At 52.6% G+C, this 16906-nt stretch overlaps 2 protein-coding genes across 2 annotated transcripts; both read left to right on the top strand.

The window, feature by feature from the left end:
- Positions 1 to 10809: 10809 nt before the first annotated feature.
- On the top strand, positions 10810 to 11328 carry BESB_065670 (uncharacterized protein; the record flags this gene model as incomplete). The annotated part of the gene is made up of 1 exon (XM_029364960.1): positions 10810 to 11328. The coding sequence occupies one exon, from the start codon at positions 10810 to 10812 to the stop codon at positions 11326 to 11328; it is 519 nt and encodes a 172-aa protein (XP_029218543.1).
- A 2159-nt stretch (positions 11329 to 13487) lies between these two features.
- On the top strand, positions 13488 to 14801 carry BESB_065660 (uncharacterized protein; the record flags this gene model as incomplete). Its single annotated transcript, XM_029364959.1, has 1 exon — positions 13488 to 14801. One exon carries the CDS (start codon positions 13488 to 13490, stop codon positions 14799 to 14801), a length of 1314 nt encoding a protein of 437 aa, XP_029218542.1.
- Positions 14802 to 16906: the final 2105 nt, after the last annotated feature.

The raw sequence follows: 16906 nt of genomic DNA, 5'->3' as shown, positions 1-16906 counted from the left end.
GTCGATCTCGTTTCGTCACGGCGGCACCGAGGCACCGCGACGTATTTCGCGGGAAAAATAGCATTACTGAGGACGTACCAGCAGCACACTAAAACTAACCGCATTGAAATGAAAAACGGATGATGCCAGCAGCTTATATCCCTGAATATAGCCCCCCAGATGGACTTCAGATCGCGAAAGTCAAAAGCTCGCTGGCGGGACCGACCTGTCGGCCCGAATCCTCCCGGCCGTTCTCGACTGAGCATGCAATACGCTCCTTTCTAGTGGACCTGGAGTCTCAGGCTCACTTGGCTTGCAGCGGTGAAGGTGGCGGGGGAGCGGTGTGCCCAGCATGTGGTCTGTCGGCATCTGTCAGTGTTGTAGCGCTAATAACCCCGTGTATCAACAAGTCGCCCCCAACATATGAGCGTGTGGATGTCCTAACACATTTTGGAAGCGGTGGACAAGTGTGTCCTGTTTGTCGAAAAGCCTGGCACCCGACCTCTTGTCTCCGAGTTGCCTCTTTAAGAGAGAATGTGTTACTGGCCTTCTTATGCGCCCAAGTAAGCAGGAAACAAGCATCGAGACACAGTCAGAGAGACTCCCATACGCCACGGCTGCGACGTTTCTTCAGCTTTAGGGGACTGGGGAGATCATAACCTTTTCATAATTATCCCTCCTAAGAGCGCCTTCTGGCATCGAGATTTTGCTCGCTGCACGAAAGCGTATCCCCAATACAGCACTCTCATCGTTGTTTTCGAGGTTTGCTCGTAGACCGCAGGTTGGCAAGAAGTAGGCGTTTATGTTAGATGTCACTGCGGCTTCACTACGATGGCAATGCAAGAAGGAAAGTTATGAACAAGAGTTGGCATGGCTAGATGCCTTGTCAGGTTATGCCTATCCGTCTAACATTGTGGTACTTAGCAAGGCATTGGGCTATCGGGGTTCTGATAACTCAGGTCCTGGATGTCATATCCACAGTGGCAGGTTCACGGAATCTCGAAGCATGGCTAAGTGACTCCGTCGATTGTCGCAGAAGACCGTTACAGTCGATAGTTTCGCTTCGAAGACTTCCGCTCACATAAAAAGCCCAGTCTATGTTTAATGTGGCCTAGAGGTAGGCCTCGGATCAGAGCTCAGCTGGATGGTTCGAAAAACTGGATGTTCCTACGGATCAATTTTCTTGGCGAAACAACTCTTGCACCGTAGTCAACACACTCGTGTCCCTCGGAGCATATATACGTATACAGACAGGAGTAATCGGAAATCGTTATTCCCCCTCCCCCCTCCACAAACAATAGTCTGCCCCCTCTCCCTTCTACCAGCATCATCAATACGAAAAGAGTCTCGAGCGCATACGAGATAGCTCCTGTGCGCCCTGGGCCTTAATCCCCAAGCCCGAAATCCTCGGGACAGCTCGAATGTAGCACAAACAAACCGCGTGTGATAAGTGCATCGTCGCTTGGGCGGCAACTATGATGCTCTTCCTAGTGTCACAAGCCCTTCATATCGAGCGCCTCGCAGTACAAATTAAATGACAACAGAAGCAAGACCCCGGTGACAACGAATAAAGTAGGATCGTACGGGAGCCCATTCCAGGGAGCGGGTACTAAAAGTTGAACATCTGGGTAGACCTGGAAACTCCCACCCGATCAAAGTTCTCCTGTGTTGGTCACGTCCGAGAAAACTAAGTTCAGAAGCTGCCCCCGTCTCCAGCGTCGACCTCAGGGTGGCGAGTAGATGCAAACAAACCGAGGTCTCTTGTACGATTTTTTTACAGGCTTGTTCATGGAAACCCTGAAGACGAATTCTGTGCCCCACTATGACTTCCAATTTTATGGCATTAGTTTGTACAACAATGCTGACAAATAATCCATCAACGTGTGGTGTGTGATGCCTCAGCAGATCTCGACCTCGTGTCTTCACTATGATTCGCGTGCATCACTTGTACAGAGACGATAGCAACTTGTAGTGAGGGTATCACGAAACATGACGTAGCTATGGCCTTGATGTCTTTGATGCCGCATGGTAGCTCGTTCATGCACGACTGAGCATGATTAAACCGCTAGAATAAGCTGGCCTCAAGTTCACAGACGGGTACTCTAGTATGTCATCACACCTCAGCACACGCAATCACATTCCACAAAGGCGGGCTACAAGAAGAATGAAGCAGCATGCAAGACAAAAATAGTGATGCTATTCTCACGTACTGGCATCCCCTCTCCTTCATAGGCCAAGGTGCGGCGCCCATGTGGCTGCTCCCCTCGAGAACCCATTCTTGTCTCCCAGTAGAAGCGAACTGAAGCACGATAGCTCGATGAGACTCATGCATCAGACCAGATGGGAAAGCAGAGGAAGGTCCGCGACCGAATAAGCGCACGCACGCCCTCACGTTTATTCTCATTGTGTGCGCCGCCAGGATAACGTACGCGCAGACGTTTGTGGCGGGCAGTGCACGCGTTCCATTTGGTTGGCTTTACTATTCCGTTCTATAGCTAGCGATAGTCACAGAGCACAACTCATACGGAAGACAAAGCAGGTCAGGTGTTCTCCACAAGCTCTCCAAGTGATTCTGCCCCAGCATTGCGACTGCCGGAAACCTGTACGCCACTCATGTGAACCGAGAGTACATGTGAGCCTAGGAAGGGACAGAGTGGACGGTGTTTACTTCAACTTTCGAAGCGGTAGTCGCAGTTTTTCGGCGCGTCAATGACCCTCCGCATCTAGGAAACGTGCTGTGTGTGCCCCGCTGATGTAAGTGCTTTACTTTTCATGGTGGCCTCTGATTACAAACCCGCCATACTTCCCTTCCTGGTTGGGACGGGAACGTAAATCAATTTGGGTGCAGTCGAATGGGAAAAAGAAGTGTCCACGTGCCACCGGCCGTATCTCACATGTGGTTGATAGCGAAACTAAAGGCTACATCTCACCTTCCCGGCACCAGTCTTTCCTGTCCGCAGAAAAGGGTGGCACGCAGTAGCTGAAAGCAACAATTCCGATTTCTGTCTCGCCTTATCGGTGCTTCAGGTCGCAGGACGGCAGCGCACTCAGAGAAACGCAGCTTGCCACTGTGTGCATTCTGGCACGTAGTCGACACCTGCTGTCCATCGCGGAGTTTATTCTGTTGGACAGGTAGCAACTTGGGGTCCGTAAGCCATTCAGCCCGAGGAGTGCGTCCGTTTGCAGTTCGTAGTAGGGCAATTTTAAGATTGCTGAGGCCGATTGAACGCGCGCTGGGCTGGGTGTGGTATTTCCTTAAATCGGGAAAACGTTGATGTTCCGTTGTCACCCACTGTGCACGCTACTGGCTTCAGACACACCAGTGCGCACTACAAGATGCGCAGATCTGTCGCACGCACGCCTGTGTAGATAATGTTCGGCTGTTCCGGCAAGGTGATTGGGCATGCGGTCAGCCTGACGGATTTTCTTTCGCTCATCACAAACAGAAAAAAGCTAGCGCATAGCAATCAATCCATGCTTGGCTGGGTCATGAACGTGTTATGTCATGACACGCATTAATTTCGGTTAGGCTTTCAGTCGTCCCAGGCTAGTACCACGATCGGCCGCTTCTTTTAAGTTTGCTTGTGTGCGGGGGAGTGACAGCTGCTTCGTACGACCGCGGTTGAGGCCATAGATCATAACTTCCCTATTCTTCCGAAACTCTAGAAAGGGAGCCTTCTGTCTCAGCCCTGGGGGCATTCGCAAATCCCTACGTGTGTGTATACGCCCTACACTCAGTGTTTGTGGTACCCTCGTCGCCTCCCCGAATTCCTAAAGGCTCTGGGGAAGTTAAATCAGTATTGCCTAGTTCCCTATGAACGTCCGTTATGGAGCACATGCATATGATCGTGTCGGTGTGTCTGGTTTCTACCGGCGTGTCCCTGGTACGCCAGACAGCCCGAGACCCGCTTGTACACAAGGCAACTGCAATCATTGGGATAGTTGCCTTCCATTGCGGCGTCGTGACCTATTTGCTGGCATTCGCTCTGGACGCAGCAACGGATAGGGGCAATGGAGAGCATTTCTTGGACGCGACCGGCTCTGAATCGTCGGTTCGAGCGCTGTGGGGTCCGCGTCTCGATCCGCTAATCAGGAGGCTCTCTGAGTCTGTTTCCGAAGCGGAAACCTGTGAACAGGAACCAAGTGACGTGAAGCAACGTGTCAAATTTCTTCGTGCGTTTTGTATCGAGGAACGCTGTAAATTTAGGAGGTTCCTGGCATTGTGGGGTACTTTTCAGCAGTATAACGACATTACCGCACGACGACAGACTGCGGCAGTGAGTTCCCAGATCACACGGAGGCACGCGATCAGGTGAAACGCATCCCCATTGCTATTGATAGCACACCACCGTTTAGGTTTGTACGCTGTTTTCGCTTGTCGTGTAGTGCAAAGGATGTCACCTCTGCGACCTGTGGCTTCAACTCCGAAAGAGCCGCGCAAGATGTGATGTGCCTCAATTAACTATTCAGAACAGGCCGACGTCTTCTGATAACGCAAAAGCCCGTTACGAAGCCAAGCATGCAGCAGCATCGCGGCAACTAAACACGTGGGCTGCGTGTCTGGACGGGCTAGCCAATCATATTTCAGGCCTTCGGAAACAGCTGGACCTACAAAAGCAACGGAGTCGTGCTGCGAAAAAAGCTCGCTCAGGTCGTGCCGTGACCGCCACCCTTGGTCAAGGTGACTCATCTGTCAACTATTTAGGTAGGCTGCACGGCGCAGGCGACGATTCCGGTTCGACGGATTTGTCCTGTCCTTCAGGGTCGGAATTTCGTGGACTGAATACTTTGCAGAAGATGGAGATACAGTTTGCAGCTACCAAGCGGGACTGCCAACTCGCTAAAAAAAGAGTAAATCGCATCAGTAGGATTCTGTCATCGAGATCACTTGCGGCACCGATCCCAAGTGATACACCTCCTGCAACTGGTCCACGGACCCCTCAGAGAGATTCAATCACTCCACTACAACTCAAGCTGGCAACGGACCACTACATTTCACTTTGCCAACGTAAAATACAGCTACGCGAGGAAGTCAAAACACTCCGGATAGAAGAACGAGTCGCGCAACCGGTCCGCTACGTCATGGAAACTGAGAGTGACGGCGCTGACGCTGTCCTCAGCCGATTCACACGCCTGGGCATACACGTTAGCGAAAATGAGCGGGCTATCCCGTGGACCAAACGCGAAAGCTTTCGGGGGTTACGCCAGCACGGTGGGGTCGACGCTTCTATGGATGGTGCGTCTTCTTCAGTGCGGAGCACACCTCAGCTCCTCCATTCGCCATCGGACGAGAAGCTGCGACAAGTAGAGGACACGCTTCAGGAGAATGAGGATGATACAGTGTTTTTTGAAGCTGATGGTAATCAGAGAAGCGCCGAACCTGCGGAACTCAGTGGCACGCCGGATCCGCAAGTGACTTCTCATTCACTGTGCTCCACGTCCGAGGCTGGGCGCTTTAAAGTGGCTTTCCCAGGTAGAGCAATACAAGGAAATGAACCAATTCCTTGGAATTCGTCTAGGAACTTTTGTCTGCGATTTCCTTCAAGTGCTCCAGTGGGAGCATTCTACATCAATTTGCCATGCACCATCTACCTCTTCATAACATCTTCGTCATGTTTATAGGAGAAACCGCCGGTATTCGAGAGGGCAGGCACTGCATTAAACAATTGGTAGTAGATTCCTCCCTCAGCATGCGTTCAGCGTGTTCAACAACCAGATCATCTGGCCACCTTCGGCCGTTGATGGTGCGGCGGGATAACTATGAAGTTATGTGTGCCTGAGGCTGTCCTAACATAGCCTGTGCCCGCCACATGTGTCAGTAGGAAAAACAATCCAAAGTGAGGTTGTTCCATGTGCTTGTACAGTTCGTCTCTTCACCAAGGGCAGCCCCAGGCAGATGAAAAGAGGAGTGCTTCTCTGAAGAGGGTGGAAGAGAAACGGGGACCTGTCCGCAAGGCTGAATTTGCATCTCGCTTCCCCGTTCCCTGGGAACTAGCCGTACAGGGAAAGCAACGAGTCTACTCAAAACGTGGAAGGTACGGGCGCCCTGTGTGTCGTTCCTCTTTGTGCTGAACACGTATGCCGACTTGCAATATGGCGCGGAAATGGTTTCTATCAGAAACCCGCGTCGGTGCATGTTCTGGTTGCCATTTTCTAGCCCTCAGCTCCTCAGATATTGTCCAAGCTCAGTCGGCGTGCGATTTTATCGGCAGTGGTACAGAGACGGTAGTACCCGACGCGAAGATCCCTCGTCTCGCCAGTAAGCTCGTCCATTGCAGTGTGCGTGGAAAGGACGTGCAGCATTCCCACCACCAGAAGAGCTGCCCCCCGACCGGATGCAGGCTGAGTACGTCAATGACCAATGTAATCCAGTAGATTTCGGCTCAGCGGGAAATAGGCCGATGCACGCTTTTCAGCCGGGCCACGTGCTTGGTGCAAATATATGCATCGTATCATCTACGCAAGTGTGCACTGCCGGGCGGCTACCCACACTCGTTTGTTGCCGCATTTTTGCGGGAAGCTATTACCGACCGTCGGAGAAGTATGTCACCATGACAATCAAAACCACTCCCTCTTGCCGTCTCTCCTGGAGATGGACAACGGGAACTAACACGCACTGAAGTTGGCTTTAGGTGGTCGCTAGGTGTCGCGAACGAGCACAGCTTCGCTCGCGCGGACCACGGTGAGTGTGAGTAGCCTGGCGCGAGATCTAGCAACTCCATGCCTCTCCTGGTGTTTGCTCAGCCTTGCAGGCTCCCAAGCGGAAACAAATGCGTGGTTGCGGCAGGGAGATCCGACGGCTGACAACGTCAGCATCCGACAGGACAGCGGTGAAGCCGCCTGGCCGTACCACCTCACAGCAACTTCCGTGCTTGCATGTACCGATGCTTTCGTCGAATGCTGAAGCAACAGAGATCCGGAGTCTTCCAACCTCCCAGACAGACACAGTTCCCCCCATCTCGCGAGCTCCATCACCTGGACCTGCCGTGGAAACCGGTGGCCGCCCTTTCCCGTCTCAGTTGTCGTTCTTCCTGAAGGGCAGGCAGATACCATTCAAAGGAGCACCATCCTGACGATTGTCGCAAAAAACTAAATCGCCATAGTTGTGTGCCTGCGTTGGTACTCACATGCAGATGGTTCACACTGAATCAGAATGTGCCACTGCAACTCCGCGTAGTCTGAAATCTTGCGTGCTTGCCGCCCAGTCGTGGCATGCCTTTGCGGATCGCTTCTTCCTGTGTGGCACCCATGCTTTGTACTTTCCGGAGCCATTCGTACTTCGCAGCAACTGTATAGGTGCACATTTTTGATGGCGTCGTCCACCCGCGGGTGTTGTCAGATTAAGAAATCCCGGCAGTAACTTGAATACGCCGACGGGGGTCTCATATTGAAGTGAATACGACGTCCTCGAGGTAGAAAGTGCAGCGCAGATAGAAACAACACAGGTTAGATACGGAGTAGGAGAATGCAGGCAAATCACGAAGGGGTATTGAGCATTGCTCATGCTTATAGAATCACACAGCGTGTGTGCACATTCACTTTCGCGAGCGTTTGTGTATCACTCCGCCGTGGTATGCCACTTGGCCGCACTCCCTCTCACCCCGCCACCCCCCCTTGCCTAATTTGGAAGACGCGCCGAGTATGATAGGATTACGAAGACGCGCGGTTTGCCCGTGTTCGGGCTTCACGGCAGTGGAAGGACAAGCCGAAAGTGTCCAGTACGCATGCTCCGCTCCAACGATGTATGCAGCTTCGGCGCTGCTGCGACGTCGTTAGGGGGCGCGGGGAGCGGACAGATATCAGCGGCGGGCACGTACCCCTGGCTTCTCCTTTGCCCACCCAGAAGGTGGAAGCCTGCAAGACACGCACGGGACGAAGCGGGTTCTGCTCGACGACTGCTGGCATCCTCGGCTCAGCCTGGACGAAGGATTAGGTGCAGATGAACTTCACATGACCTAATCGCCTGGTTATATTTATGTTTTGCTGCCTTTAATGCCCGCAGCGTCCATCTGTCGCGGCACTAGTTCGGAACCTGGTGCTCGGCGTCGGGTAACAAACTATTTACAACGAACCGTTGCGGGCTCAGAGAGATATTCTGCCCCTGACATCCAAAGGTTCTCCCCCACGTGTGGGCCTTCGCAGTGGGTGCTTACTGAAAGTTCGTTGTTGATAGTACTTGCCTCATTAGTTCATCCCCGTAAGGGCGTTTTCGCAAGCCCACGTGAAAAACAAGTCTTGTTTCCTGTACATCTCCAGTGATGGCACGGTGCAACTTGGGCACCGGGCAGTTGTTCTTCCCACCTCGTCTTCTATCAGTGCGCTCTCAATCTAAATTCATCTTATAACTTTGGTTTCTTAGTGGCAATTACATTTATACTTCAAATAAATGCAGGTACCACTTTTTGCTTTCCGATACACTTCTGAAGCATCTTGTGCACTTGCTAGTGTTCGACTATCGGAGCAGTCCGTGTATGTGCGACTGATGATGGCAAGGTGTAATCGTCGCCTAGAGCCGCCCCTCAGAGGTCGGCGCCCCTGCATCACCGCGTGTTATGCCCCTGAGAGAAAGCGCGTGAAAGATAGTATTTTGTAGTGTGCCGCTCCACACAGCAGTTGTCATGACGATTTCCGAGCACACATAAACGTTCGCTCAGATGTCAGGATACGCAGTTGCCTGCAGTTGCTCGCTAGTGTCATGAAGCATGCACTGTCAACTCCACTATTTTATGAAAACTGAACTTGATGTAAATGGAGGGGCCCGACGGTGCCTTGAAGCCCAGCAGCATGCTTAGTTCGCTGTGGAATACCCTCCGTTGCTGGGCTTGCCTTTCAGCATGCGTGATAGACTTGTTAACATGATAGTCGGTGATGGGAGACCAGTGACGCGTGCTGTATTTGCGAATGCCCTTGTCACGCGCAGTCAAACAGGCACCGCACAACTTGTGAGAGGCAGGGAACTGTTTCTGAGGAATCATTATAGCTGGATAGAGGCGTGTCCCTCAAGAGCCTGCTAAAAGGGTTCTTTCTAGATGAGCGCCTCTCTACAGCCGTTCGTTTTCCGGTATGTCGCACACGGTCCGGGCAATCCAGAACATGTTATACGTTTGCGGTAAGAATCTGTCTCGAGGATACAATGTAACATGGTAGCTATTTTCACGTCGCTGATGTGAGGCTTGCGTACACAGCAGATCGTCACTGAAACCTGGAGGGCCACCTTCGCAACTCAGAAAAAAATTCGTGGAAAACGCCGTAGCCTAGGCGCTCTTCCTGGTTTTGAACGCGAGCCAGGGCGGGGCAGAACGAGTAAATCACTATCGGAAAAGTGACGAGCCAGTGAGGGAGGACGTGCATCGCTATGCCTTCCGTTGGCGCGTCCTGTGTGTGCACCACCTGTGTTCTGCCCGAACTCTTCAGCATCCCTCTTTCAGGGACGTCGAAGCAGCCTCACTGAATGTAAACCGCTGCGGCATTTCAGCTACTCTCGATGTATCCAGGTGTGTTTTGTCTCAGAGTTCTTAATCTTCCGTCTGACATAAACCGTTTTCGGCGGGTGGCCCGGCATCGTTGTGTACACTCTCACTCGTGAATTGTTCCGACCAAGGGTCTTCCAGTAGCGACACACGCGGTTTTTGTTAAATATTTGAATGTGTTGAGGATGTATTTTCGAAACAACAAATCTAAATAAAAAATTATCGGAATATTGTAATTAGTAGAAATAAAGTAAATGATAACTATGGAATTTTCAGCAATAAATATAGGCCGGGTTGGCACGAAGGGCATATTTCACAGTTACCAACATAGCATCACCTGTCATCATCGCCTGGAGCATGGCAGACGAAAACAACATCGGAAGGCTTTTTTTCCAGCCCCAAACCGTTTGGGGCTTCTCTCTGGCGTCGAACCAGCGTTGTGGGACTGGGGCGCAACCGGCTCGCCGCCAACCTGATGGTCAGGCACCAGTTTGCAGAATCCGACCTAACATAACCCTTGGAAACGCCTCATAAGGGCCTAAATACTTGCATCGTCCGCCAAGACGGCGTCCCAGTTTTATTCTAGTAGTTCACAGAGATATACCTGCTTCATGCGTAGGACCACGGCCCTGCCTGTGTTGACCAGTACACTGAACAGGAAACCTGCTTCCGGTTTACAAGGGGGGTGTTGCCGATACCGTCTGGACTGGTCCACATGTCAAACTGTCGCCTGATGTAGGGCTACGGCCCTTTCGCATTTGTGAAGCAATACGATACCGATGGAGGCTGTGAAATGGGACGCCAGCGCTACAGGCAGTGGCCAGGCGGCGACCCGTCATGCGGGGCCGTGGCGGAAGAAACCACGAAGTCCCAGCGGTTTCGGACTGACTTCGAGACAACTTATGGAGGAGCATTCAATGAATATAACTCGGTAAAAAACCGCACGTGCTCGGAGCAAGTGTCATGCAGCGGTATCAGGAGGCAAAGAACTGATGGCCGTCTCGTAGCGGCTCTGGTACGCAGATCTTCTGAGGAACGTGTCATGCGAGGTGGTGTTGCGCATTGCGCGGCAGCTCATACCGGTGAAACTGTAAACCAAAAAACCTTTTCACGTATGACATCTTTTCAACATATAGGGGCTGCTGGATGCCCAAAAGAAAAACAGCACGGAGCTGGCATCCGACCGAACCTTACGTGGCAAAAACCGGCGTGGGGAGTGAGCGATGGCTGCTCCACATGCGTTCCTGGACCGTCATGGACATGTCCTCTCACGGAGGCATCGGTGTCTATGCAGTCAGTTTATAAGACGTCGTACCAGTACAGGGCTCGAACAGCTGACGTTTTGGCGGAACATGCACAGATGCTTCAGGTCGCTAACGCCACGAGACAGTCCGTTTCGTTGCGAGCACCCGATCCTTTGCTGGACGGTCGGCACAATTCATGTTTCACCGACGGCGTTCTAGGTAGGAAGAAAGAGCAGGCTGACCGCAATGAAGGAGAGAAGAGCCGTGCTGGATCGCCGGAGTCGAGATGTCTCAACGAAGATGATGCGGCATCACCACATGTCCGTCACCTCCAAGACGGAGCAGAAAAAACCGGAGTTCTACGGGAAGAAAAAAGGGCCGAATTAAATGCAGGCCTGAACGCCTTTCAAGAGAGTTTCTACAAGTTTGAGCCGAACAAGTTGAGGGTTAACCCGGGTGTCCCGTACTGCAAGCCATGGCAACCTCTCGCCGAGTTACGATACGACGTTCCATCAGATGACTCCTTCGATCACCGTGAACCCAGTACAGCGGCTGACGGTTTTGTATCATTGTCGCCTGCTGCTCGTTTTGACAACGCTGCGGCAGGCCTGGAAAGGAAGGGACTGGGCATCTGAAACGTGCGCGGTTACATCACATCAGTACAAAAAAAGACCTGCCGTGGCAAAGGAGGTGACGGGTAAAGGAAAGCCGCGTTCTCGTACAAGAAGGGACCTGCGCCCGTCTGTACTACATGCAGACAAAGAATACTAAATACCTGGCCCTGTCAGCGGGTGTTCCGGGTTGCCGGATGAGACCACAGTACAAACTGAACGTCCGACATAGGTGCCGAGTTGGGCGCCCAGTGTATTCGTGCTGGTTTGCTTTCGCGATCCGACACGGGAACACTTCCATGTCACAACACCATCCCATGCTCTTTGCGGAGACTGACTACCTCCTCCCAAGGGATGAGACTGACTTCGTGATAGACGGGAACGGCTCTACAAAAACTGCTCGGGCTTTGAATGGGTGAGGCTGATTTCGCGCCCATGCCCTCTCTCTTGCCGTTGGACGCACTTCCCCTACGCATCTGGATTCACAGCAAACAGTTTACGCGAAAACCTGTACTGGTTAACTGCACTGTCCAGGGCGAGTGTAGTCTTTTAGACGCGACTACACACAGGTACAACCGGTTGAGGAACCTCAAGTGAGTCTAGTCATACTGGCATCGTTAGAGTAGAAGACGTAACACATGGCATCATGAAGCCGCGTTGTCTTCTGCTGTATGGTGGCACCCTTCCTTCCGTGTAGTTGGCGGAAAAGGGGAAAAGAGACCAGTCGCAGCTCTCTGAGTAATCAAAAGATTATACGACAAGTGGCATCAACAGCCGGACCTCTTGTGAATGAACGCACTCATTTTATCCCGCACACCTAGCGTGCGCGTGCAATTCCACATTCTGTCGTCACAGGACTATCCCCCCTTCAATGGCGATGATTCTCGTCATACATACAAAAGACAAAACGATTCAGCAAGTTGGTTCAGTGCGTTATCCCCATCAGCCGGACGGTTCTTGCACGGTGAGAGCCATCGAATATTCTGTCGAACTGTCGGGTTCAAAGGCGGGAACATAAAGGCTGAAGTTGCAGTCAACAAACAATCACAACTGTTAGTCTCGCGGCTTGCCAGGAGCATCAGAAAACTTCGCTCTCTGTGGAAGGTCTCAACTGCGCCGCTTAGTCTACTCTCGATCACCGCAGCCGAGTATCATTCTACGTTATGACGCTGGAGTCGTCTACCGCAAAAACCGAGTGGGTCACCTGATTTGTTGATTCCACCTGAGTGAGGGTCAGAACTATCCTTCGTAGGGTTTCCGCGAACAGGTTTAGAAATGCAGGGCGTTACATGCATTGCGGTGCTGCTGAATCTATAGTGAGACAGGCTGCATGAGGCGGCACGCTTTGACACAGCTGCCGAGTCAGCGGCCGGCATGAACTGTGGGATTCCTTCCTGTATTACTCATGGACCAGTCTTGTGAATCACTACTGTCTCAGAGATGTCCCCTGATGACAGTTTATTTTGTTGTGGTGAAAGACCCCCGTATATCGCCGGGGGCATGCCTGTGGCCTGTGCATCTGGCATGGGCTGTGATTACACGTCACGGTAAGTCCCCCCGGCATCGGGAGTTTTGCCATGACGAGCTAGGCATGCAAAATGTAGAACTGTCGCTGAGCTAAATCCCTGGGTTGCTGAGCTGATCAAGTAGTCTGCTTTAGGTTGTTTGCAGGATTCGTCCCAACACCGGCGGCTGCCGCCCCTTGAAGGGGGTGCGCGTGTTTCATTTCCCCAGCCTCCCGTGCCCGCCGAAACGCGCGATGGTGGTGCTCTACCCCCTGTACGGCCCGCAAAGAGCACCTCAAACGCGCACACCCCGCTCGTCTACGAAGGGGACGTGCAAGGTGCAGCCGACGCAGCAACAACACGGGACGCCAGTGTCGGCCCCCCTCCCCACTCCTCGTGCCTCCCCTCCGTCGTGTGGGATCTCGGAACTTGGACTGGAAGGTCCCCCGCCATACAGGCTGCAGATTCCATACTTGTGCCGTGCACATATCTCGTGAGAAGTCCCTTGTCCCCTTCAGGACAGTGTTTTCGTCGTCACCAGAGTTGCCGATATTTCGTTCGCTCTTTCAGAACCAACTGAAAGGCTGACGCACTGGTGTCGAGCCTGCTGGCCGTCGCTCCGCCCGCCCCTGCTTTAACCCGTGTCCCCGCTTCAGTGGCCCTGGATTCGCGGGCGTAATGGAGTGCTTTGACAAGATTTCGTGTTCGGGCCGGTGCTTGCCACCGAAGAAACAGGTTTTCTTCACAGTATGTCTTCTCTTACTCGCCGGAGCTCTTTTCTTTGAACCTGCCACCTTCGCAAACGGGCAAGGCGCCTGCTGCGGCGGCGGCGGTGGCGGTGGCGGTGGCGGTGGCGGCGGCGCCCCATCGTCTCCACACCATGCTACGAGCGCAGAGGAATCGCCTCTTACTGCTGCTCCCGTGTCGTTCTTGTTTCCTCTCAAAGTCGGCTTCAGCACATGGTTTATGTACAACGAGGTCTTTTCCATCATTAAGAACAAGGCGTACAAGACGGTGGCCTCCTCCGCCGCGCGTATGTTGCGGAGACGCGAGCAGCCCCATCCGTACGCGATTGTGTCGCAGTGGTTCCGAGGTCTGATTCTCCAGTTGACAGGAGTCGCTTCATCTCCTAAAGGTCCTGGGGGATATGTCCAATTGCAGCGCACGTCCATGAACGGTCCTGCTGTTGCGCAGTTGGCAGAAGACTTCGAAACCATCGGCTTGACAGCGTGGAGATATCTCGGGCCAGATGCCAAATCTGCCGTTTGTGATGTGAACGATGAGGAGTGCCGTCAAAAGGTTGAGGACGTTCTTTACTCAACGATATCTCTCTTCTGGTCGACTGTTCTTTCTGCCCAGGGGCCTAGTACCTTGCAAGCCAATTTCAGGAAGCTGCTCGAACAGTCGGCTTGTCCCCTGTTCGCCTACTCTGACCCTGGATTCCTTGAGTCGGCAGTCGAACAGGGACCGTCCAACTTTTCCGGCCTTGAGGATCGTCTCGATGCTCTAGGAAGGAAGTATTACAAGAGCGAAGCGTGTGTCAGGTTCCGCGACAGTATGCTGGCGGGTATGAACGTTTGTGGAGTGACTCTTCAGGAACAGGTGGAGAAGTTGAAGCAGGCTAAAGAGGGGCACTCCGCTCATTCACTTCACGAACTCCTCATGATGAATTACGACAAGATGAGCATTGAAGCACAGTTTTATGAATCCACTCTGCTCGCCAGTGTGCGCGGCGAGGCAGCTCGCCATCAAAAGCTGTCCCCTGAGCAGAAACTCCATACTCTGGTTAGTGCTGTAGCTGCCGCCAAAAAGGAAATGGATCCTCTTTCCTTTGCTCAGTTCTTGGAAAGGACGGAATCTGGACTGCGTGCTGCGGGCGAGCTCACCACGACGATGGAGGAAATGGTTGCCGTTGCGAAGCGAGATGAGGAGAGCGGCGCAGCTGACAGAAGGAGGGCCGCGAAGAAGGACTGCTGCAAGGGACGCAATTAAAGATCGACGGCATCTGACAGGCGCAGCCTCAGAGACTTCCGGGAGTCAATATTCGAGACTGACGCTCAAAACCCGCAGGCGTGTAGGCCTCTGCCTGCAACAGAGGGTGCAGTCCCGATGTGGTACAAACGGAACGACGGTTCACAATACGTTGCAGGGCCTGTGGTCGCTAAGGAAGCGTAGGTTATCCCCCAGATCCTTTCCGAGTAGAAGGCGCATCAACATAACACACATGTGGCCGCACTGCAGGACAGGGCCAGCTCATGTCCAGTTGAGAAGGCGTCTTCGCGTCAAGCCAGCATTCGGTTTTTTCTGTTCACAAGTGCGCAACGGATGTCAGCTCACGTGTACGCGGGAAAGAGCGCTTGATCTCTAAAGTGTCTAATTTGTCGATATCTTCCACTTCGCGTTTGTCTACTACCCAGCACCGGCGGCATGTGTGAAGAGCCCAGGGCTGTGGGTGCCAGATTCTCTAACTCCTTCCTTTCGTGAACAACGGTTGAAACCTGCGTGGCTCCCACGAGGCAGTTTTCTCGTTGAGCGCGGGTGTACGTTTTTCATCGATTGCGCATGGCCCCCTTGGCGGACTGACCCATGTTGTACGACCATGCGTCGCATTGGACGAGGTGAGTTTCTGTCTTGGCTCTCCCCTCCATACTCCGCTAAGAGTCGCACGGAAGACTCGCCGGATTTGAATGCATTGAAGGTATCTCACTGGAATTTGTATATGTGGAGCCGAGACAAAGTAGTCTCGCTTTCCCCAAGGAAGGCTCCGCGTGTGAACCCCAAGAGATAGACGGTCGCGCAAGCTGCTATGGCGTTTCATGTTCCCTCTGGTGAACCAGCGATACGCCCAGTCGGTCGTTGCACGGGGATATGTGTATTACGTGCCCTGGCTGTTTACGTAATACGGAAGGTCCGTGTGCATTGGAGAACATACCACATGTGCAGCAGAGGAGACGAGTGTATCGTGGCGTGGTCACTCTCGTCGCTACTTGAATGGGGTGTGCAAGAGAATCCACCTGTGTTAACTACTTGGATGTGGCATTTGGAAGGTGTGGCACGCGTCTCACCTGCCGAAGATCTTCGCGGTCTGCGGAGGTCTTTCTGTTGCATTGCCTTCTACTATGGTGTTCGTTACCACAGTCAGAAGCCCTTCCGGTTGAGCAATGAGAAGAGATACCTGCGAAAGACGTGCCAACGGAGTTCCCAGCGTTACCACACGAAACCGGTGCCGTCTTCTCGAAATGTATACTATTCTGGGGCTTGTTTGTCTGTACGTTTTGCAAGGAATATATATCTATAGCGAGTGACGTCTGAAATGTCCAGAGATCCTGTCGTGGCTGTGTTTGTTTTTCTTCGACATCCCCATTCTTGGCTGTATGTACAATGGCCAAGAGTGGTTTCCTCTGAAGGTATCAGAGACTAGACTGTTCTTGTTGCCCCAGCGGCTTGGGTTATTTCATGCACTGTACAGTAGTGTTCTTTAAACCGACTCAACGAACTTTTATTGCTTCAAACAATTGCATCCCGAAAGCTATTGAGAGTTGTAGTCCGAGCTTGTTGCACACCCACAGCAAGAATATTAGGCTAGCCTACTGACGCACAGATATCGCTGAAGAACCCATGCGGCAGTTGATAGACCATGTGTATGCGCGAGCGACTCCGGACCAAGGGCGGTGTTGGCCTCTCCGTTTAGGTTCTACGAGTGCTCGTCTTTGGGAAAAAGGTAACAGTGCATTATCGAGTCAGTTGATGTTCACACTAGATATCGAAGCCAGCTGTCGGATTTTTCGACCTGGGCTAAAACCAGCAAAGGTCGAAGTACCTCCACGCCACGGCATGGGTGGATGTGACCGCAGAACACGAGGAACACGGCAGAAGTAACCGGTAGAGGAGGCGACTGAAAATTTCCACTGGAATAACAGAGCATTAGAAGCTCACGCCGGCACTAGCCGCCGCTATGATCAAAACCACAACCCGACATCTCAGTATTTCCTGTTTTGCCACACGGGAGGCCAGAATCTTGGTGTGCTTTCTCCCGAATGTTGTAGTGCCAAAATATGATTCCGGTTACGCCAAGCACCATGGCGGACCACGTTTGC

Source organism: Besnoitia besnoiti, chromosome VI, assembly GCF_002563875.1.
Source record: "Besnoitia besnoiti strain Bb-Ger1 chromosome VI, whole genome shotgun sequence".
In the NCBI taxonomy this organism is placed as follows: Eukaryota; Apicomplexa; class Conoidasida; order Eucoccidiorida; family Sarcocystidae; genus Besnoitia; species Besnoitia besnoiti.
This window is presented reverse-complemented; position numbering and strand designations above follow the sequence as displayed.